This window comes from Melozone crissalis, unplaced genomic scaffold, assembly GCF_028551555.1.
Source record: "Melozone crissalis strain CALT ecotype California unplaced genomic scaffold, PUWL_Pcris_2 ptg000045l_1, whole genome shotgun sequence".
Lineage (NCBI taxonomy): Eukaryota > Metazoa > Chordata > Aves > Passeriformes > Passerellidae > Melozone > Melozone crissalis.
In genome coordinates, this window is record NW_026535823.1 from 9,626,786 (window position 1) to 9,649,438 (window position 22,653).

The following is a 22,653-nucleotide window of genomic DNA, read 5'->3' on the forward strand; positions in this document are numbered from 1 at the left end:
TAAAAAGTAGTTGTTAGAGAAAAAACCTCTACACTTCCAACTCAAAACCAAGCTCAGCTTTTTGACAAATTCTAGTCAACCTGGAGCAAACACACACGTGGTATTTTCACAAGACTTGCTTTTCCAGTGGGGCTGCTGGAGAGGGCTGGATCAGGACTTCCCTTCTCCCTCCCTCCCAGCTGGGAGTGTGATGTCCTGGTGTCTTTCTGTTCCCCCCAGATTTTCATGATCAACCTGAAGCGCCGCAAGGACCGGCGGGATCGGATGCTGCGGACGCTCTACGAGCAGGAGATTGCAGTGAAGGTAGTGGAGGCTGTGGATGGAAAGTGAGTTTTGGTTGGGCTTGAGGATGTTTTCAGAGTGGGATGTGCTTTACTGCTTCACAGCATCTCCTTGGGTGCCCTGACCTACTCCAAGCAGGGCAGGGTTGGCTGCAAGGGGAGCTGAGCACCACTCGGATCTCCCTGACCCTCTGTCTGGGACAATTCTGCTCTGTTCTTTCCTCCTTTGCCATTAGTCAGTCTCTGGATTTGAGGATATTAGAGGGCTTTTCCAATATTAATAATAATTCTGTGATTCTAAGGTATATTAAGACCTTTTAATAATCAGTAATCAAGGCAGAAATTTTGAGTCTGTGAGTTGCAAAAAGGCCTGAAGGAAAAAGGAGCCCACGTACCATCTAGTGGTCTTGGAGACTTGGGATCCTATCAAAGCCTCAGAAAGTTAATCAAAGCCAAGCACCTGGCAAGAGGATTGTCCCACAGGAAGTTTTTGGCAGAGTTAAAGGTAATTGATGGTCCCATGAAAAGTCTTTGGCAGAGTTAAGGATACAATTTATCAGCTTGACTAAGAGATGTAAATCAAGAAGTTCATTTTCCTTTGTGTTTTTGAGCAAAACAAGTGTAGGAATTTCTCAAGGTATGCCTTTTCCCTGACCATCAGCAGCATTCCCCATGCTGTGCCTGTGTCTGGCTTGAAGTGACTTACTGTTTGGCAATGGTGATAAATACTTTGTGTTTCCCAGAGCACTGAACACGAGTCAGCTGAAAGCTCTCAGCATCGAAATGCTGCCGGGGTACCGGGACCCCTACTCCTCCAGGCCTCTGACCAGAGGAGAGATCGGCTGCTTCCTGAGCCACTACTACATCTGGAAGGAGGTGAGGGCTTTGGGGGGCCTTGAGGGTCCTGCAGGAAGGTGCTGTGTCCTGGTGCAGGGCATTGGATCCAGCCCAGGTGTCTGGAAGTGTTTCCATAGGAGTGATTTCCTTGGATTGCAGGGCTTTTCTTGAATGCAGTTTTCACCTTTCCCACCTCTCCTTTCCTTTCCCAGTATGTAAAGGGACTCTAAGAGAGCTGGAGAGGGACTTGGGATAAGGGATGGAGGGACAGGACAAGGGAGAATGGCTTCCCACTGCCAGAGGGCAGGTTAGATGGGATATTGGGAAAAAGTTCTTCCCTCTGAGGGTGCTGAGGCCATGGCACAGGGATCCCAGAGAAGCTGTGGCTTCCCATCCCTGGCAGTGTCCAAGGCCAGGTTGGATGGTGCTTGGGGCGACCTGGGACAGTGGAAGGTGTCCTTGCCCATGGCAGCAGGGTGGATCTGGATTGGCTTTAAGGTCCCTTCCAACCCAAACCATTCTGGAGTTCTGTGATTCATTTCCCTCAGCTCCAAGTGATTTTTATCAGAACATTTTCATGACTGTTTCTGCAGTCCATCCAATATCCTACTTGGGGCAGGCTTGCTTAGAAGAAAGGCAAGAACGTTTTAAAAAGCAAATGAGGTTAAAGAAACACTCCTGGTTTTTTCCCCTTATTCTCCATCTGAGCAGGAGCAAGTTCCACTGGCTCAGCATATAATATATATGTCACAGAGTGGTTCTCCAGCTCCCTGCTTGCATGGTCTGGGAGGCAGTGGCAGGTCAGGGTGGCCCCAGTGACAGCAGGGCACCCGTGGGGGCCACTGAGCTCACGCTGGAGCCCTCATGTTTCAGGTGGTGAGCAGGGGCCTGGAGAAGACCCTGGTCATTGAGGACGATGTGCGCTTCGAGCACCAGTTCAAGAGGAAGCTCATGAAGCTGATGGATGACATTGAGCAAGCCCAGTTAGACTGGGAGCTGATGTAAGTTCTGCTACTCTGGGAGGTCCTGGGCACCTGGGGAGGTTGGCAGCACTGCAGGGGCGTGGCAGAGGTGCAGGTTGATGCTGCAGGGCAGGGGATGGTGGCACAGTGTTCTTGGTAGCTCTTCCCACCACGGCAGATCCACCCTCTGGAGCTGCTGTTGCCAGGGCACCATCCCTGCCCGTGGTGTGGACAATGTTGTTTGACTCAGCTGTGTTGGAGATGCTGACAGAGGAACCAGCACAGCTCAGTCCTGAGCCTCAGACTGTGTCGTCTTAGCTCCCTTAGGAAGCCTCTCACAGCTGTCCCACGCACTGGGTCAGGGCTTGGATAGTGGTGCAGGATGGAAATCTGTGAGCTGGGTCAGGGATTATTCTGGGATTGACCCTTTGCCCTGGCCAGGCTGGCACAGTCATGTCCTGATTGCTGTGGTGTGGTGGTGTTCGCAGGGGTCTTAGGATGAGGGAAAAGATGAGGATCTGACCCCATGTTTCAGAAGGCTTGATTTATTATTTTATGATTTATGTTATATTAAAACTATACTAAAAGAATAGAAGAAAGGATTTCATCAAAAGGCTAGCTAAGAATAGAAAAAGAAGGAATGATAACAAAGGCTTGTGTCTCAGACAGAGAGTCCGAGCCAGCTGACTGTGGTTGGCCATTAATCAGAAACAACCACATGAGACCAATCACAGATGCACCTGTTGCATTCCACAGCAGCAGATAACCATTGTGTGTACATTTTGTTCCTGAGGCCTGTCAGATTCTCAGGAGGAAAAATCCTAAGGAAAGGATTTTTCATAAAACGTGTCTGTGACACTATGTATTCACTTTGGTCCCATCTCCTTGATCTTCTGACCCCTGCAGCTACATTGGCCGGAAAAGGATGCAGGTGCAGGAGCCCGAGAGAGCCGTTCCCAATGTCCGGAACCTGGTGGAGGCTGATTACTCCTACTGGACCCTGGGCTATGCCATCTCCTTCCATGGGGCTCAGAAGCTCATTGGGGCTGAGCCCTTCAGCAAGATGCTGCCCGTGGATGAATTCCTGCCCATCATGTACAACAAGCACCCTGTGTAAGTCCCTCTGTGGCTCGGGGGGATATGGGCTGGGTCTCGCTGACTGATCTTAAACCAGGTCTTGTTGGTAGCCTGGTTGGTGGGGACTCCTTGTGGTGCTTGGTTTTGTCCTCCTGGCACAGGTCAGAGGAGGTGACAGAGTGGAATGCCTGGGGCAGGGCTTGTGGGCTGCTTGTCTGAGGCACGTGTCTGTCTCTGGGAGCTTTGGTTGTACAGGTGTGTGTGGTTGTAAGGACGTGGTTCTGGCTGTACCCCAGCACCTCTCCCCACTCCCAGACCAGTCTGCTCTCTGCACTGGCCATGTCTCCCAGGGACAAGCTTGGCACCAGTGAGGTTCCTCTGTTTCTGACGGCGTTTCTCTCCCTCGCAGCACAAAGTACATGGAGTACTACGAGCCCAGGGACTTGAAGGCCTTCTCAGCAGAACCCCTGCTTGTTTACCCCACGCACTACACGGGGCAGCCGGGCTACCTCAGCGACACGGAGACCTCCACCATCTGGGACAACGAGACCCTGTCCACAGACTGGGACAGAACGCACTCCTGGAAGTCCCGGCAGCAGGGCAAGATCCACAGCGACGCCCAGAACAAGGACGCGCTGCCCTCCCAGCCCTCCCTGGACACGCCGTCAGCCAGGGACGAGCTATGACTGCCCACCTCCCCAGGACTCTACTGACAGCTGAACCTGCCTCACACTTTAGCTTTTCACCCTTGAAAGTTGTAGAGCAGCTCTTCATGTGGTCTCCTTCCCACCTCTCCCAAGGGCCGGACACGTGCCCAGGCCGCCGAGGACAGGGTGGGACACCAAGGAGGAAGCAGAACAAGCGTTCCAGATCCAAGCAAAAGCCCTGGCAAGCTTTTGTTAGAAGAAAACCAGCCTGGAATGACGTGGTTCCACAGCTCCTCGTGTAGAACACTGTATTTATAAAGATTAATATATAGAGGTGTACAAATGTCAGTGCCTTTCGGAATGGCTGTACCTGGGCTGCTCCCTCACTGTTACTCCTTGTAGGTCCGTAGGCTTTTACCACCCTGTTTGCTGAGCATCTGGGGGATTAGGGTTTGTTTTCCAAAGGGATCCCTATCAGAATCAAGATGTTTCCCCAAAGTGTTCAGTGCAGGAGAGCAGTGCTCCTCTGTCATGTCCTCTCCCCGTCACACTCCTGTACCAAAACCAGTGCTGGCTTCCCATCAGCTCATTTTTAATCTTGCTGCATCCCATCTATACAGGCCTCTGGATCCAGAACAGATGTCTTGGAATGTCTGAAGTCATGGAAGCCATGCAAGTGGAGGTAGCTGGATTTATTTATCTCTGCATTGCCTGAAGGGAATGCAGGCAGAGCTGGTCCATGTCACATCCTGCTTCACCCCTGCCTCAACTTAGTCCTTCAGGAAAACAAAACCCCACAATCTATTGGCAGGCCTGTTTTTTTCAGGCCATAAAAGCAAGTGTAGAAGTTTTGGGAACTTAAAATGTAAGAAGTTAGGTTACAAACTCTCCTTCTAAAACCAAAAGAACCTACAGCAATGTTACTCTCTCAACAGCCCGATAGAATTGTGTGTCACAGGACGGAAGGGCGACTTGCCTGGATATTTTTTCATGTGAGGAGTGAACTTTTCTGTGTTTTGGATGAGTTCTGATGTTTTTGCTGTTGGCTCACATGCCAGCAGGATATGGTGTTTATTTTTTTTAAAAAAAACCTTTCTGAGAGGCCAGGTGATCATGGACTGTACTGGCACAGACCCCAAGCTTCTGGGTAGCAGGAGGATTCCCTCCTGGAATTGCTATCTGGGGGCTCACCTGCTGGCAGATCTGTGCATTGAGTATGTGTGGCTGGGGTTTTGGTTTTAATTTTTGTTTGTTTTGAATAATTACTGATCAATGTTGTGCTTTCTGCTGCAGAAGACATGTTATTACCTGTCAGCCGGTCTGATAATACATAGAACCTGGTGCAAGATGAGCAGCTCTGTGTGTTCTTCATTGTGTGGGAGAGTCCTGGAAGGGTTTGGGTTGTGGAAGGCACCTCTGAAGGTCCCACAGTCCCACCCCTGCCATGGGCAGGGACACCTTCCATTATACCAGGTTGCTGACCCTGAATGTTTCTGGAGGTTAGTGGAAGTCCAGCTCAAGGGATTCCTGGCTGTGTCCCTCTCCCATGGAGTCACTGGTTGTGATTCTGCAGTTCCCACCTGGAAGCCAAGTTCCTGCTGGTGTCCATGGGGGAGCAGATGCCCACATGACCTGGTGAGTATGGAGCTGCCCCATGGGCCCACACACAGCCTGGGTCATTCCTGCCTCACATTGCCTCTTGCTTCCTCTGCAGGTCTCTTGCTTGATGAGCCCACATGGCCTGTGTGAAGGACACTGGAAGTCTTCACCCCGCCACCCCAGCACCAGGCCTTGGATCTCTCCTCCTCTGGAGTGGAATTTTTCCAGTTACAGCCTCATCTCATGCATGGGCAGTGTGAGATGAGGCCACAGTCATGCATGATACCCCCTCCATGCTGGCCACAGCTCCAGTGAGTATTGTTCCCCTTCCACAGGTTAACCTCCTGTCAATGGACCAATCCATTGGTTCTCTTTCAAGGGTCAGGTTCCCTCAATTAAACAATAGTGTTCTTCATTATCTTGTTGACATGTACAACCAAGGGCCAAATGTGCCTTAGACATGACCTTAGGTCCCTGACACAATTTTGTTGGTTTTTTTAACTCAGCTAATGGGTTTCAGAACTGAGCAGGAGCACCAGCTTTGAACCAGCCTTCTGGCAGCTTCTTCACAAGGCAGGCTGTGGTGGCAGACCCTAAAAATGATTAATTGCAGTGGGGACTGCTTGGAACCCACCAGCTTGGTCTTTGCTGTGCGTTAAGGATGGAAAAGTGCTGTTGTGCTCTCAATATGGCATGTGAAATTCCAAGTTCACCAATGGATTGTATTGATCCTGAAGGAAATGGAGTGAGGTCCTGGTGTTGGGTTTTGTGGCCTGAGGTAGTTCAAAAATCAGATTCAGGTGCTTTTTGTTGTGTCTTCCTTAGTGTAACATGAGAGGCCTTTAAGGGGCCAGGGCAGCTGTAGTTCAGGGACTGAGTGTGAGACTTGGGCAGCTTTAGGAGCCTCCCCTCATGCTGAAGTGATTTGTGAGATGGCAGAAGGGGCTGTAGTGAGTAAACTGTCAATCTGAATGTTGGTATTGTGTGCAGGGAGGGGAAAACACAACAAAGATTGGGAGAGCAGGAGGAAAAACACACAATGGGGAGAAATGGATACACTCAAAGGCACTGCTTTTCTATTATCTGGCCTCAGAAGTCATTCAGTGGCTCAAAAGAGAATAATTTCATGCAGAAGACATAAAACTGGTCTGCAATCTTAATTACCCAGTTATGGAAATCTTTAAGCTGAAACCTCAGGAAATTGCACAAAATATCCCTGTCTCTCAGAGGCTGCTGTGTGCATGGCTGATGGGCTGGAAGGGCTTTGGTCCTTTGGAGAGGCTGAAGAAAGTGACAGCAAGGGAAGTGCTGTGAGATGTTTTTACACATCTGACATGCACTAATAATAGGAAATTGACTGATTCCAAGCAAATATTAATGAAAAACAATTTATATACTTATCGTATAAAGATTACAGGTAAGCAGTTAAAAACATAACATATATAAACATTTGCAAAGTGTAATTTTAAAATCCAGAACATTTATGTTTCAGCTTAACACTGCATACACCCTCTGAGTGAGCAGTACTATATACAGTAGGAGCTATGCTATGTACACAAGGAACTGCACTGTACAGACCCCAAAACCAGAGAAAACTGAACTTCTAGTTTGCCCTAACTCTGGGCAAAGGTTAAGGCTCAGTAACAACCCCCCTCTGTCACCCTATAACAAACAACTGGAATTCATAAATTGTTCAGGCTGTGACCTACACCAGGCTTGTGGGACCTGCCATAGGACTCTTGGATGTAGAGCAGACCTACAGTTGGTCTGTTTTACCTACCTGTAAACAGAAGTGGTAAATCCAAATGTAGTGTAAAACTTAACCTGAGCCCAGTGCTGCAAATTAGTGCCACAGAACTGGGGGTAAAAGGCCCAGGCATGGATAAAACTCTGTTTTAACTAATGATCCTTAAGAATCCTATAAGCTGTTTGTTTGGATAATAGCTCCTAGATCTGTGCAGGGATGCACAGTGCTACCAGCAGAACCAGAAATACTCTGTGTATTTCATGTGTCTCAAACCAGGGCTGCTTACAATCCAATGTCTTACTTATGGCTTTTGAAGAGGTTCAGATTTCAGTTCCAGCAGAGGAATTGCACATTGGGAGGACATCCTTCCATCACAGGGGAGTGCACAGAAAAGGCATCAGGTTGTGGTCCATGGCTTAACCAAGTCCAAGGGAAACCACCCTGTTGTGACATTCAGACCTCCATCCAACACAAAGTAGTGTTTGTCCCATTCATGATGTTCATGCAAAGGCAAGTGCAGTTTGTTAATTTTAAAGTTCTTTGGAAACAAGATCCAAAATGGGTCATTCTCTGGTATAGAACAAGTGCAAAAAATTCTCAGCTGGTTCAGGCAGACATACTCAGAACTTGCTTCAGTTCTATAAAAATAAGTTCAGATGATCTTTTTCTGTATAATACTGGCATGAAGGAGACCCTTTTCTCCCAGAGATGGCTCATGGCGTGTCCTCAAGACAAATGCAGCAGCCTGGAGCCTTTGCACCAGGGCTGCCCATTGCTCCCATTGCACATTTTCAGCAGGGGACTGACAGATTCCCTGTGACCGGGGAGGGCAGTGCAGGTGCAGCCTCAGCCCAGCAGCTCTGCTCTCTTCCTCAGGATGAAGTCGAAGTTGACGTGGCTGTTCATGCCGTAGAACACGTTGGCATCACGGGGGAACACCAGCTCTGCACAACAGGGCCACAGCAGAGTTAGAGGGGAGGGGCACAGCAGCAGCAAAGCTGAGACAGGACGGGCAACAGGACAGTGTGGGCAGGGCCAGCTCCCTGTTCTGCCACAGCAGCACTGGGAGCAGGGGCAAAGGGAGCATGCTCAGCCTGGCAGAGGCCCTGGCAGACTCTCAGAGAAGGCTGAAGATGGGTGGGATCCAAGGGCCTGGTGCCAGGGAGGCAGAACATCACCCCCACCCAAAATCCTGTGGTCACCCCATGGCTGCAAGGCACACATGGAGTCAGCCTGGCAGCGCAGGAGCTGGCTGTGCCTGTGGGAAGGAGGCTGTGCTGACAGAAACCACCCCTGAGCAGCCAGGGGGTTCTCACTGGCAGCTGTGACCCATCAACAGCATTTCTAATGCTTCCCGTTTTACTCTTCCCTTGGAAATCCAACAGAACTTTGCAGGCAGCAGCAGAGTTCTGCTTCCCTACCTTTGTCCTCAGAGATGACCTGCACGAGCTCATAATCTTCAACTGCATCAGGCTCCAGGTTGTGCTTCAGCAAGGCTCGCTGGGTGACATCAGGGATTCTGTCTTGGTTGGTTATCTGCAAAGATAAGGTGCAATGAGAGATTCTTCTCATTCACTCTCGTGGTTTAGTAGTTAGCTAAACCTGACTGCTTGTTCTTGGAAGAGATGTCAGAGAACTGAAAGCACAGGTCAGTAACAAAGGGGCAGGTGCTGACAGACACTAAACTTAGCGTTTTTGACATTTGGAGGTGGTGGCTTTTTAGTTCAAGCTGACTCAGGTACAGTACTAGTGAGACAGCAGTAGATGCCAGTGTCTGCTCCCTCTGAGAGACCTCACTCTCACCAGCCACTGAAGCCCCTGTGAAGAGCTGCCCCAGCTGCTGTTGCAGCCTCCTGCTCTAAGTGCTCCCTTGGACATCCTGCAGTGCCTTCTGGCCTTGTAGCTGGGTTTGCTGTGTGCTGTGCAAGTGCATCTGGAGCAGATACATCTCCAGAGCCTCCTGCAGTCTCACCAGCAGCCAAATCCATCAGGCCCTCAGGGAACAACTTGCTGGATTTCGGGAAGTGAGGCCATTAAAATCAGGAACTAAAGATGCTGAGAACTATCACGCTTTTGTTTCCCCCCCCAGCTGAGCTAAGCCACGTCACCCATGCTCCAGCACCAGTGGCATTGCTGGGATATGTCTGTGGACTAAGCAGAGAGGGAAATGCCTGAATTCTGGGGCTGCTGGTCTGGCAAGAGGAGGGAGATTGTCCCTTCTTCACCAGGAAAAGCTGTGGAATTAAAGGGCATGTCAGCTCCCTGTTTCCAGAAACCAGCTCCTGGGGAAAGCTGCTGAAGGGAAAACATACCAGCTTATGTCAAAACCTCAGTGTGCTCACAGTGCTTCACCTGGAGCTTTCTGATAAAACACAAACTCCCATTTCCAGACCAGAAACTTCCCTAAAGCTGTTTTAAAACATCTCATTCCTACCAGGCTCCATTCTGTGTGGCACCATGTGCCACTTTCCCATTCCAGCCAGGTTTGATGAGCCAGCTCAGTGCAGGGGGGCTCTCAGAAGGCAGTGCTGGGTTCAGCCACCCCCCATGGGCACAGGTGCCGAGCCCAGAGCCGTGGCACTCACCAGGATGCTCTTGTAGATGCTGTCCTGGAGCCCGTCCATGCTGACGCGGATGATGCAGGAGCCGTCGCTCTGCCGGTTGTACACGGGCAGCGCTCTGGGGGCACTGCCCAGCACTGAGCCTGAGTCCCTGCAGGGCATGGAGCCACTGTCCAGGCCTGGGCCAGCGTCACACACAGAGCCCTTGCTGCAGCCTGAGCCCTTGTCAGAGCTGATGGAGCCCTTGTCGGAGTCATAGCCCTTGTCAGAGCCCACGGAGCTCTTGTCGTCATTGGAGGCCAGCAGGAATGAGGGTAAGGATGACACCCCTGAGGAAGGCGTGCTCATGGAAGAGTCAGGAGAACAGGAGGATATGGAGTAGCCAGAGATCTGCAAAACAGAAAGGAAAGTGCTGTCACAAAGTGTGCCTGGCTGTGTCATTGTGCCAGAGGAACGGGAGAATGCAGAAGGCACAGATAAAACCTCAGTCACCCACACACTGCCCAGCCTGCTGGCAGGGGCATTCCTTGCCTCCTGAACTGAGAACTGAACTTCACTTGATTGATTCCAGCATTTTAATGACAGTTTCTGTCCTGCTGGGGATGCTCTGGCCTCGCAGTAAGAGCAGCCCAGGAGGTGGCAGCAGATCCAAGGAACAGCCTGAGGCTGTGGGCAGCCAGCCAGGAACTGGGACTGGCTGGGAAGGAGCAGAGTGTGTCCCAGGTACTCCTGCTCCAGGTGAGAGCCCTTACACAAGTGGAAATGCACACACCCCCTCCTCTCTGCCTTCTCCTTGAAACTGCCCCCTTCCTTCCCCTGCTCAGCGTTTGCCTTTCCCTCCCTCTGCCTTGCTCAGAAGCTTCCTGACAGAACAAACCCACTGTGAAGGACAACACAGAACACTGTGAAAGAGCCCCGACTGGATTACTTCCATTTTTACACGTTTCTCTCTCCATTTCACTAAAACCAATGCTTTGGTCAAGAGCCTTGGGCCTGCCTGCAGCATGCAGAGGCCCCAGGTGTACCTTTTTCAGAGGGTCCTCAGGACTGGAGACGGGAGTGACACACACATCCTCAGTTTCTGAGTGGTTAAACTCACACGATGAAACACTGGCTGAATCCGTGCTCTCCCCAGAGCTCCCTCCTGCAGGAGAGCTCTTCAGGGGTTGTTCTTTGGGTGGCGTGAACACATCAGTGCCCAGAAAAAGTCTAGGATAGAAAGAAAGAAAGCATAAAAGCCAGTAAGTGAGAGCTGGGCTGAGCAAAGCTGTCCCTTGGTTCACAGCTCTTACATTCTGGAGTTTTTTCCTCTCTGGAGTGGCCTGTTGTCATTTCCTTTGTGGTGTTTATAGTTTGTCCAGAGGCTTTGTTACAGGCTAACACAACACCTTCCTGACCCAGAGTGCCCACAGCTGCAAGGCCACAACCAGCTCATGCCCCACTAGAACAACACTCCCCTTCCATCTCTTCACATTTTCAGGCTCATTTAGCAGAAAAAGGGGCTTCAAAGGGCAAATTCACCCCCCTGCCAATTCCTGCCCTCTATTAAGGTGCCACAGGTACCAGGTTCTCACAATAAGGAGATCACAAAGTGTAAATTAAAGGCACTCCCTCTCCAAGACTCATTTCTAAATGCAGGTCAAGTGGCTTGAAAGGAGTGTCAAAGGGAACAAGCTGGTCTGACCCACCAAGAGGAGGGGTAGGGAGCATCAGCATGCAGTTATTGATTTAATACACCTTAAAGAGGTGTCACTGACTGCTTTTCTACAGCATTCATTAGCAAAACACATTCAGAGTGCAGATAGTTTTACTTCAGTCCTTGAGCTCTGCTTTATTCCATGCAGCTTTCCCTGCATTCCTGCTAGCCTCTTGTTTCCCATGTCCAGCTGCATGGGCCTGTCCTGTCTGAATCTTTGTGGTATTACACCAGATTGGACCATGTCCTCATTATTTTTTTTTCCTTCTCCAGATGGTTGTTTCCACTATCAATGCCTTTTTGCTAACCTTAATTTTCATATTAAAATCCTGTAAGGAAATTTTGCATGTCTATAGCAATTTAGACTAATAATAGACCAGACTTCATCCTCCTTTACTCTGTTTTCCTGCTGTATTCAGCAAAGTTATTACACAACAGGCACTGAATTATAATCCATCACTAAAAATGGTTTCTTTTTTTGACACCATAGGAAGGATTCTTTATTCTAGTCTCTTCTAGCTTTAATAATCCTCATGACTGCTTCCAGCAACACAAAGGGACACCTTCAGCCACAAGGCTGCATTTCTCCTTAAAGCAATGCAGAGTTGTGGATCCCCAGCCAGGTTCTGCAGCTGATTAAATGAGCACTGCTTGTTTGAGTTATCCAGGTCCCTATTCCCACCCCAAAAGCCCTCTGCCCCATCATACTCACGTGCTGATCCTCTTCACCATGCTTTTCTGGGATTTGGGAGACAGGATGTTGGTATCAGCAGCTGCCTCAGCCTCACGGGAGAGTTTGTAACTGCAGGGCAGAGGCCAGCAGGTGAATATTTGCAGACAATGTCATTTAGTAGTACAGTGTTATTCAGTTGTACAATTCTCCTTGAAACTGCCCCCTTCCTTATTAGCTGTTATTTAGCTGTACAATGTTATTCAGTTGTACAATGTCATTTAGTTGTACAGTGTTATTTAGTTGTACATCTCAGAGCAGCAATATTCAAGAAATCCCAGTCCTTCAGTTATTCTCACCTCACAGAAGGTTGCAGCACCACCCTGCACTTTACCAGGGCCAAGGGGATATTTCACCTCCTTAATAACAGGTTTTAAATCTCCCCAGTGTTTGCATGTCCCTGTCCAGGTGTGGGGGGTGAGAACAGAGGTTTCCCAGCTGCACTGAGCACCCACCTCTCCTCCTCTGTTAAGTGTCGCTGCCTCCTGAACCACTGGATGAATTTTTGGTCTGGTATCAGGCAATAGCTGTTGCATGAAGATTGCAGGAGCTTGATCTGAGCAATGACTTCAAATTCCTAAGAAAATAAATAATCACATAGAAAGTCTAATTAGAAAACAAGATTATATTCATTCATACAACAAGGGATCCAGGACAAACTTAGCTTGATGTGAAGTTCAGTTTCAGTTGAGTAACTATTTCAAGAAGCAGTTTTCTAACAATAAAGTGGGCTTTTTTCCCTAGGATCCATAATGTGCACTCACACTTGCTCCAGAGGAATGTAAAATGCTGCCCTTAAGGCATGTGACCAGAGTGTGCTGCTCTTCTGTAACTGCACTCATACACACCCTGCCAGAATAACCCTGGATTGTTCAGGGCAGGTTATTGAGCAGTTCAGGGCAGGAAATGGCTCCATCTCAGCCAAGGCCAGGTCTGCTTTCAACCCAAGGATGGAGATCTGGCCTGACTTCACTCAGCCCAAGGTAACCCCAGCACCTTTACTCCTACAGGACATTACTTATCTCTGACCAACAAGGATCAGGCCAAAGGGACAGACTGACAGCCTCCTCTGTACCTGGTTTGCTCTCTGCAGACTTTCACCTACAAAGGGTTTCCTGCAGGAGAAGGAGGATATTTACTAACTTAGTGTTCTGGAAAGCAAAGGTCTCCTGCCACTAGGTCTGGTTCAGCTGCTAAGGACAAATGCCCTTGCCCAGAGGGTATCAATAAACCAAAAACCACAGAACATTCAACCTACCCTTCGTCTCTTCTCAAAATTGATCAGGCCACCCTGTTGGAAGGAAAGAGAAGGGATCAGAGAAGAGCCAGACTTGTACCTTGAGATAAATGCACAAAAATTCACACAAGTTCCAGTTCATAACACTGCATATTGCTTCCCTTTTCTTTTTGTAAACAGATTTTAAGAGCAGAAAGAGAGGATGCAGAACCATGTAAACTCAGTTGGGAAGGCAGGGAGGGTATTTAGAGTTCCAAAGAATTGCCCCAAATTACCTCAACATAGTCCTGAAGGGCTGTGTCAAGCATGATGAGATCAGTCAGGAAGGTGCCAAGGTAAGGGACCGTGCCTTGCATCACTCCCTGCAAGTGAGCAGAGCAATGCTGGATTAACTGACTGAAAAATGAGAATAATTACAATTCCAGAACACCCCTGTGTAAGAAAATGAAATTAAAGTAATCTGCTTAACCAAGCATCAGTCCTATAATTATGTTTTCTTTCATTACATCATTTTCATTAGATAATATAGAATTTAAATCCAATTCCAGTGAGACCAGGACGCTCTCACAGGTATTAACCAGTGGTTTTGCATTACAGTATGGCCATCATTGATTCCCAACATGGGTCCCCAGGAAACCCTGCCTTTGGGAGAAGGACTGAGGACCAGGGACAGGGTCCCTCTGTCACCTGCTCCAGGAGGAGCAGGGGAATGGTTCTGGCCAGCCTGTGTGAGCAGATTCTGCTTCATCCCTCTGGATTTTTACTCAGAGATGTGTGATTATACCTTGTGGTAGTGAAGTCAAATCAAGCCACCATTTTTTTTCTCTCCAAGAAGTGACATCTTCCCCAGCCATCCACTGCATTTTGATGTTAATTAGTTACACTTTAAACTTCTAGACTGCCAGCATTTGCAGAATTCAGGCTGGCTCTACACTTGCAAAGGAAACACTTGTTTCTACCATCCATAAGTATCCATATTTTTCCCAGTCAAACAACTACACAGACAAAAATCATATTCAGCACTTTTGCCTCTCTATTCCAGATTTCTCTCCCCCTGTCCTTTTAAATCTTTGCCAGCTTTGAGACAAAAACCATTTTCACCAGCAGCTGGACCCAGACACATTTTATAAAGCAATCTCTGTAGAAGCCTGTGCAGTTTTCAAGCTGGTATGTCAGAAGCTTCATCAGCATGTTTTGAAAGTAAATGAGACTTCTGCTCTGCCAGAGCTAATTCTCTTTGTCACAAGAACTCCAGTATTTACAGCAGCACACGTTTTACTACATGGAAATTGCATTTCTCTCTAAAGTGTAACAAGAGTAGATAATGGAACTCCTTCTTGTAGGACTGAAAAAGAGAGCTGGAAGTGATGACCACATGTTTATATTCATCAATCCCCTCCTGCCCACTCACTCTGGAGAAAACCTTTCTGGATTTTGCTTCTTGTAGAACTGACCAATTAGGTTAATCATGTTACCATTCAAAAAAGAGAGGAAAACCCCCAAACACACCTTGTTTTTTTGAAGCTGCAGTCGTTTCTGTGACTTTTTCTGATTTTCTTTCTCACTGCTGTCCAGATTTGCAAATTTGGATGTTGCTTCCTGTGAGGTGATAAAGCATTAAAGGCAATTAATGAAGGATCCAAGTGTTAAACTGAAAACTGCATGCATGCAAAATAGTAAGTACATTTAGCCAGACAAGTTAAGCCAGCAAAAAAAAAACTTGCTGTGCAGACACACGTGTGTCTACGTACATGCTGATTTCCTGGGACGTGGATGCTGATTGGGAATTTTGGACAAAAATCACCCAAGATGACTGTGAGGGAATTTTTCTGCAGAATGGCTTTGGCCAAAGCCAAGTGCTGCTGAAAATCTCTTGGAAGTCCAAATCAGAGAAGCTCAGACATACTTGAGGTGTCCAGATGCTCTATCCCAACACTCCTGACATGAGGAATTCTGGTTAATTCCCTCATCAGGCCTGCTACAAGTAAACATCTCCATCTTTGTAATGCTTGGTTGTTTTTCTTATGCTGCAACACCAGCATCCAGTGACTGTGGTTTACTGACTAATGCAAAACCATGCAGGAAATTAAAGGAACAGACTTCCATCCCCACAGCTCCAGCTTTCCTATGAATGGATGAGATATTTCACCACAGTTCCTTAAACCTTTATTTCCCTGGATGCACAGGGGATGTTGGAGTTGTGTGTTTCTTACAGTGGTTGTGCAGATGTGTCACAAATCATTATCAATGTCTGTTCAGGAGGAGAGAACACTGCTCCCTTTCCATGCCACCTCACCAATGGCATTTTGTTTGCTCCACACTTGGATGTGCAGTATGGACAGGCAAGGTCCAACATGGCTTCCCTTACAGGGGCTATTTACAGTGAAGGAAAACTAAGCCTTTGAGGATTCAGTGGATATTAATCCTCCAAATGGTCCAAGATGAAAAGTAGGGGAGAGGTTCTAGCTATTCTGAGGGATTTTTCTCCTCTCACTGCTTCCAAAATGTTTTTAAAATCTGCTTAGGGCAGCTGGAGAGTGATTTACTGGGAGCCAGAGGTCTGGGCTCAGTCTGAGTTGTTTTGTCTTTTAATATTTAGTTTAATAGGCTGTTTTGAACATACATTTTCCCTCTATACTTATTATGGTCTCACCTGCTTTAAAAATTACCTACAGATGCTGATAAATGGATGATAAACAAAACAGACTGAGAGATGTGAGTGTGTTCACCCACCATTCCTGAGCAAAACACAGAGTTTCAGATCCCAAGGCAAGGGGCTGAGGGACAAATGCCAGACTGGCTGGACAGAACTGCCAAAGAATGAACTGCTTAGTGAGTTTATAGGAACTTTTTTATGTAGATGGAAAAAACCTGCCACAAACATTCCTTAGCTTTTGCAGAACACAGCCCTTCCCTGCCATTCTTCCTCACCCCTTTCAGGCTCCTCAGCTTACTGGGGTTCACTCAGGAGAGTGCAAGAGTCAAACTGCTCCACACAGAGCCTGCTTTGTTGTCCATCTGGCCACACACAGAGCAGGAAGCCTGCTCCTTCAGAATTCCCAGCCCTGCTTTGTAGTTCTGAGAAAGGTACAGGATAATGGGATAAACATCTTGGACTGATTCCTCAGCTGAAGGTGTGGCACTGCTCCAGTGACCTTCTGGGCTGAGGGGCTGCTGTCCACCCAGATCCTGCTGCCAGAGCCTGCTGGCTATGGCTATCCAGGCTAAAGCTACTGATTCTTCCAGGAACAAGGAAATCAACCCTCAGCCCAGCAAGAAGTTCAGGTTCTACAGCCTGCTCTTCCCTAAACACTAGGGAAGGTCCTTGAAGAAGAGATGAGCTTTGGCAGCCTGTTTCAAAGAGGGTTAAACCTCAGATTTCACTGAGATCGCAAGTTTTGAACTCACACCAGTTCTCACCTTCATCAGCAGCTCCCTACTTGTCAGGTAATTGTCATGGTCTGAGAAGATCTCTGACAACTCTTCATACATCAGCAGGATGTCCCTGCACAGGAGAAGATAATGTCATTTATGTCATTAGCAAGCACTCTAAAATCCAATCAAGTTTCTGCTTGTTTCTCATCAATCATTAGCAGTTCTACTTATAAAAGATAACAGCACCAAAATGCACCCAGTGAGATGCTGCACATCTCCTGGGAGCCTTAGTGGGACATTCTGGTGCTTCCAGCAAAGTGAGGCTTCATCTGACAGCAAAGAAACACCAGCAGCAGCCCCTGGGCAGGGCTTTGAACTGTCAGTGCAGTGTGAGAATGGGTCAGGGGATACAAAGGAACAGAAAAACACAAGGTTTTGTCCTATTCCATGTATTCTGGAAAGCTGGAAGCAAATAAGTGCAGGAGTAGTTTTTTGCCCAAGACAAGATAGGCAATATTTTTGATCAGAAACACAGGGCAGCAGAAGGAAAATCCGACTTCTTTGGAGAGGAAATACAGAAGGATACTGCCTAGCAGAGGGATACTTTAATTTATCAAAGGCAAAGAAATCTGGTTTCCCCAAAATGAATGAGCAGAACACCATCTTTTCTAGACAGCAACTTCTGGCATCTGTGGGGCAGGCAGTAAATATCATTATCACAATAAAGTGAAGAAATATTTTCTCCCCTGGAAGAAATATTATCTTCAATACTGGATTTTGTAATTTGGGAATATATTTTATGTAAATATCAGCACCAGGAGAAGAGCTGCGAGGATCTGTAGCAAGCTGGATCTCCTCAAACTTCATGGGAAAAAAGACAACAAGCAGAGATGGTGGTGACCTGGGAGTGGTGAGCATGAGCTGGGTGAGAAGTCAGTGCCACAGTTTTTCTAGGGAGGTTGTGGAAGACCTAACATGCTAGAAAGGACAGAATTCAGTATCCAAAAGGGCAGGTTGTCCCTTCAACAGAAAAGAGGAGCTCACAGGAGGGGTCTGAGCATCCCAGGAATGGGAGGCTCTTCTGACAGGACCCACGTTAGTGAAGGAACAGAACAGGAAGAGTGAGGAAAGGAAGAAAACAAGGAGCACTGAGCCCTGTGGCCCTTGGGAACTGAGGGAGAGGCTTACTTGGAAACACACATCCAGGTGGTCTTCAGTCTATAAATGGAGTTGGACTGCAGAGCTGAAATGATGGCCCTCAAGGAGGAGAAGTTCTTCAGGATCCTGCATTCCTGTGAAAGGAGTGGTTGGAAACACAGGAGCATTAAATGCCAGCAGTGTACAGACCTTGGTGCTCCTCTCTCTGAGCCCTGTCAGGCCTGCTGCACATTCTCACTGCTGAGCAGCAGCTGTGCAAATACTGAGCATCAAGAATATCACTCCCCACTCCAGCCACCAAACACTGCACAAGCTTTGGCATTTAGAGCTTGTTTTCCTCGCTTTCATGTATTTATGGTGTCACAGCTTCCAGTTCTCCAAGTAAAGATAAAAGTGGAACTGAGTCCATGAAGCCATGGTGAAAGGCACAAAGGTTATACTTCTTAAAAAGCTCTTTATAGTTACCAATCCCTTTTACCCCTTAGGGAGAAAACCAGGCTTTGCCTCTTTATGTGGTATTTAAAATGTAAACCCTCAATCATCTCAGTGTCAATTAAAAATAAAGACATGCAAAAGAATAACCTGTTATTCAAGTATGTGCACACTGTTAAAGAGAAAAACCTTCCCAGCTTTTCCAGAGTTGGGATCAAATCTGAACAGAGAGACTGGCCCGTGGATGTTTCTTGTGCATCTACTTTGTGGCAAAAGCTTGGGTGGAAAAGGATAATGAAAAGCTCAAAAAAGTAGCACAGATTCCTCATAAAGAGGAGGGAAGCAAGAGGGCAAGTCTGGTCTGTGACTCCTGGAAATCTGTTGGTGGCTCAAGAACGAGAGCTTGGATGCCACAACCTTCAGCACAGGTGTCTGTACATGCAAATCCAGCACACAAAACACCTGCCAGTTTGACTGCTGCATGGAGATAAGAATGTATTCAAACTCAAATTCTGCTTATCAATGTTTTTATGAATCTGATTCTTACCCTAATAATGCTTATTATGCAAAGGAACCTTACAGTGAAAACAGACATGATTTATTTCCTTTGTAGGACTGAACAAATGTAAAGCAACCTCAGCATGAGCAAAAGTCAGACCTTAATCCGTCAGCATCTCTGTTCATGAGCTGCATTAGAAGTGACTGATCAGCTAAGGAGAGTACAAGCTCTTCCAGTTACTGACCCACAGAAAACTGTGCTAATTAGGAGACTCCATTTATCCAAGTGTGGCTTAAGCAGAAAGCCTGGGCTGACAGCACCTGAAGCAGGTGGGCACCTGGGTCAGATAAACACCAAGTTCAAGATCATGGGGCAGGACTCACTGGAACTGAAAGCTGTTTTTGCATGGCTTGGGGTCAAAAAAAAAGCCACATAACAGCTCTTCTCCAGAGACTGACATGTTAAAGAATGAGACCTTTCTTTTTGTTCAACCTGAAATTTAGCTTGTGGAGAACACGAATTTAGAGGCACAAATTACCAGCTTTTCTTCTTTCTTCCCAGTACAACAGGAGTTTGAACTGGAAGAACCAATTTGGAACCATCTTGACTTAACTGCACACTGTGTAATTTAGAGCACAGTAGGAGTTTCATTTAATACTGGATTTAGTGTTCTCAGTGGTTCAACCAACTGCAGACTAAAATTGAGCAAGCTTTCGTTTGCATGTAAGAAGAATTTTTAAGACCGGTTTTAATAACTTTGTTTCATGCTGTGTCCTTCACAGAGGGAAAACCAGAAAGAATTCTGTGCAAAAACAACTTTGATTTTAAAAGTTTTAAGCATAACAGGACATTAATTATTTCATTTTTCCTTTTATTTTTAAAGAAAATATTGTTTGAGTGAAATTGGCTGCTCCTGCTCAGGAACCTTAGATCTAGGTGGAGCAGAGGGTTGGCACTAGAGAAAATATCCAGTTTATCTTTTGAACCAAGAAAATGGATCCAAAAGTCATGAGGAGATAACAAGCGAGGAACTCTGTGCTGCTAAGCTTAGTTATCAGTGAATAACTGTACTTTAATGAGTGGATTATTTTCTAATTCAGGCACCTAGCTGTTCAAAACACTCGTTTGCATGCACAAAGCAAGCAGCTTTCTTCAGAAGTGGGCAGCTCAGTAAATGTGCACCCAGCTGCTGTACATGTGCCATTATTCTGCAGAGTGTGCACATACATTTTTCATGTGTTTCATGCTACGACTGGAGCACTTAATGAATTGAGTAAAGAGAGAAGCACAGAATCAGCAGGGGTGTAGAACAAAGTTCTCCATGCACAGAGTGAGTGGGACGAGGGCAGTGCTTTCCCTGATTCCCCCAGGCCTCCCTTCTGCCTTGGGTTGATGATGAAGTTCTGTCCAGCCTGCCCCAGGAAGCAGGCCCTTTTAGCTGGTGCCCTCTGCCACTTAGATCTGCATGCAGAAACTGGGAATCAAACTTCCTAATCCCTTCACACAGGCAACAAAGCATCCACCAGATGATTATAAAAACAAGCAGATCTAAGTGCCACAGGAGAGGTCCAGGCCCTTCCCCATGCCAGCTTCCTGAACCATGCAGCTGCCAGAGCTCAGGTGCCAGGACTGAATGCTGCCTCTGGAAGCACAGAAGTTGCCAAGGTTGGAAAGCCTCTGGCTTCAGCTTTTTCTGACTGTTCTGCAGAGCTCAAAAAGAATCCATGGGATTCTTAGGAGTCAACACACCTCCACATGGAAGTGCTTGAAATGGCCTCCTCCAGAGAGATCTTGTTTATTGCCAGCTGCCCAGTGCTCCAAGGGGAATGAGGAATGTTACAGTAAAATAATAAAACCTAGGAAATTAGCAAACTAGGTATGTAAAGCAGGCATGGAAAAAAAAAAAAAACTTCTTGCATAGACTAGAAAAAACATGATAAAAACATGGAATCTGCTACAAGATCCTCTTGGGAAGCTCTGCTGAAGCACATGGAGGTGATTCCACATGCTGCTGAAGTCCTGCCTGCCCAGGCCAGTGACTCAATGATGGAGTGATTCCAGCAGTGGACAAGGGAAGAGGTGCTGCTATCAGCTATCTGGACTTTTCTAAAGCTTTGGCATGGCCAAGTATCAACCCCATTTCCATGGTGGGGAAGAACTGAGGAGAGGAAGGGCAATATTTACTTGGTATCACAAAAAAAACCAGGTTAAAACAGAAAGAATTAGAGCTAAGATGGCCTGGGACCAATGTGTACAACCCCCTTCTCCTCTCCCAACTGCTTCACTCCAAGGCACCCACCCAATTAAACAGAATAAATGCTTTACATGTGCAATATGAATCCACTTCTCAATGATCTTGGCCCTCTGCTGTATTTTGAGCTCCCTGGTCCCCAGGATAGTGCTGATGACACATTTGGTGACTGCATTGAACTGGGTGATGGTGGCTCTGACAGTGGGAGCCAGGTTCTTGTTTTCCTTCTTATCCCTTTGAGACCAGATGGATCCCAAACAGTGGTAGGGCACAACTCTTCTGAAGAGCATCTAGAGGGAAACAGAGGTGTGGTAAGCCAGCAGCTTTCTCCTAAATCTTTTATTCACAAGGAGAAATACAGGTTTAGAGGACAAATTTGACCTAAATCTAATATGGTACTTAAAGGTAAATATTGGTTTAGTTTAAAATAAGCTTTGGCATACTCTTTATGGGCTTGATGCCCCAAATGAACTGCCAGCTAAACAATACTTGGAAAATTAGGGACACCTTTATATCAGCTGCATAACCAAGATATATTTTTTTTAATATAATGATATTTAGAAGGGAATTGATAGACACAAAGCAAAATCTGAGCATTACAGTCCAGAATTCCTAGACATCTTTAAGCCAGGTACTGTTATAGTTAAAATGTGCTATTTCTCAGTGCCAATAATTTTTGCAAAAGAGGCTACACATAAAAAACCAAACCAAACCAAACCCAAAAAAAAAAAAAAAAAAAAAAAAACAACCCCAACAAAAAACCCTTAAAAATGACAGAAGGAAAAAGCTCAATGACTGAAACATCTGGGATAACCACAGAGCTGTGTTCTGTGTCCCAGCAGCAGTCCTGTTCTGGAACCCTACACTTAAAGCAATGTAACTTACCAAAGAAATGTTTTATTTTATAAAGCTGTATTATATGCAATACTCTACATACCACATCCATGTATGTCAACTGTTCTGCCACAACGTGGTCTTGAAAAGAGGAGAATTCTTCTGGACTGCTGATCTCCAGGTCCTCTCCATCAACCAGGTCACTGGAGGAAGTGCTGCAGAACCCATCTGGCCAGGATGGAAAACACCCCTCAGTGAATTTATACAGCAAACAATGAATCAAAGCAGGTGTTTATTTTGCAACATCACTGTATTACAGCAGAATGCCCCAAGGGCCCCGCCTGATGTAATGGCCCCACTGTGCCACTGGAGTGAGGAAAATGACCAAAGATTAAACTGGCAAAGAAAAGGTGGAGTAAAAGGAAATAGAGAGAACAAATCTTAGCAGAGAAGGGACTTGATCCATTTGCTAACTGTTCTTCTGAAAGAAAAAGCATTACCAACACCCCAACAAAAATTCCTTACTGGTATTCCACAGTTTTGTTAATCTATTTTTCAGTATTTATAATCTGAAAAAAAATTCAAACTACAAAGACATGAGGCTGCAGTTATACCCCCAAAATGCTGCATTAGGAATGCTCTTCTATCCAGAAATAAAATAAGACACCAGATTTCCTGGCACCTTTTGTGGCTACATAGGCTATGCTGAAGAGGGTTTATTCCAGCAGCC

The 22,653-nt window shown here is 46.7% G+C and overlaps 2 protein-coding genes across 2 annotated transcripts in view; one reads left to right on the forward strand and one right to left on the reverse strand.

The window, feature by feature from the left end:
* The window catches only part of COLGALT2 (collagen beta(1-O)galactosyltransferase 2), a 46,588-nt gene extending 41,433 nt beyond the window's left edge, over positions 1-5,155 (forward strand). The window contains exons 8-12 of the mRNA XM_054285729.1: positions 220-326; positions 1,025-1,157; positions 1,992-2,119; positions 2,987-3,193; positions 3,567-5,155. Of these exons, the coding sequence (XP_054141704.1) occupies positions 220-326; positions 1,025-1,157; positions 1,992-2,119; positions 2,987-3,193; positions 3,567-3,843 (852 nt within the window). The 3' untranslated portion in view covers positions 3,844-5,155. The remainder of the gene's footprint in view (positions 1-219; positions 327-1,024; positions 1,158-1,991; positions 2,120-2,986; positions 3,194-3,566) is intronic.
* Positions 5,156-6,784: 1,629 nt separating this feature from the next.
* RGL1 (ral guanine nucleotide dissociation stimulator like 1) overlaps positions 6,785-22,653 on the reverse strand; it is a 52,918-nt gene continuing 37,049 nt past the window's right edge. Inside the window, exons 6-18 of the mRNA XM_054286106.1 lie at positions 22,027-22,151; positions 21,164-21,379; positions 17,938-18,041; positions 16,795-16,879; positions 14,884-14,973; positions 13,650-13,736; positions 13,396-13,428; positions 12,593-12,714; positions 12,120-12,209; positions 10,737-10,920; positions 9,736-10,101; positions 8,572-8,686; positions 6,785-8,094 (exon numbers count right to left, since the gene is read on the reverse strand). Coding sequence (XP_054142081.1) covers positions 7,997-8,094; positions 8,572-8,686; positions 9,736-10,101; positions 10,737-10,920; positions 12,120-12,209; positions 12,593-12,714; positions 13,396-13,428; positions 13,650-13,736; positions 14,884-14,973; positions 16,795-16,879; positions 17,938-18,041; positions 21,164-21,379; positions 22,027-22,151 — 1,715 coding nt within the window. The 3' untranslated portion in view covers positions 6,785-7,996. The remainder of the gene's footprint in view (positions 8,095-8,571; positions 8,687-9,735; positions 10,102-10,736; positions 10,921-12,119; positions 12,210-12,592; positions 12,715-13,395; positions 13,429-13,649; positions 13,737-14,883; positions 14,974-16,794; positions 16,880-17,937; positions 18,042-21,163; positions 21,380-22,026; positions 22,152-22,653) is intronic.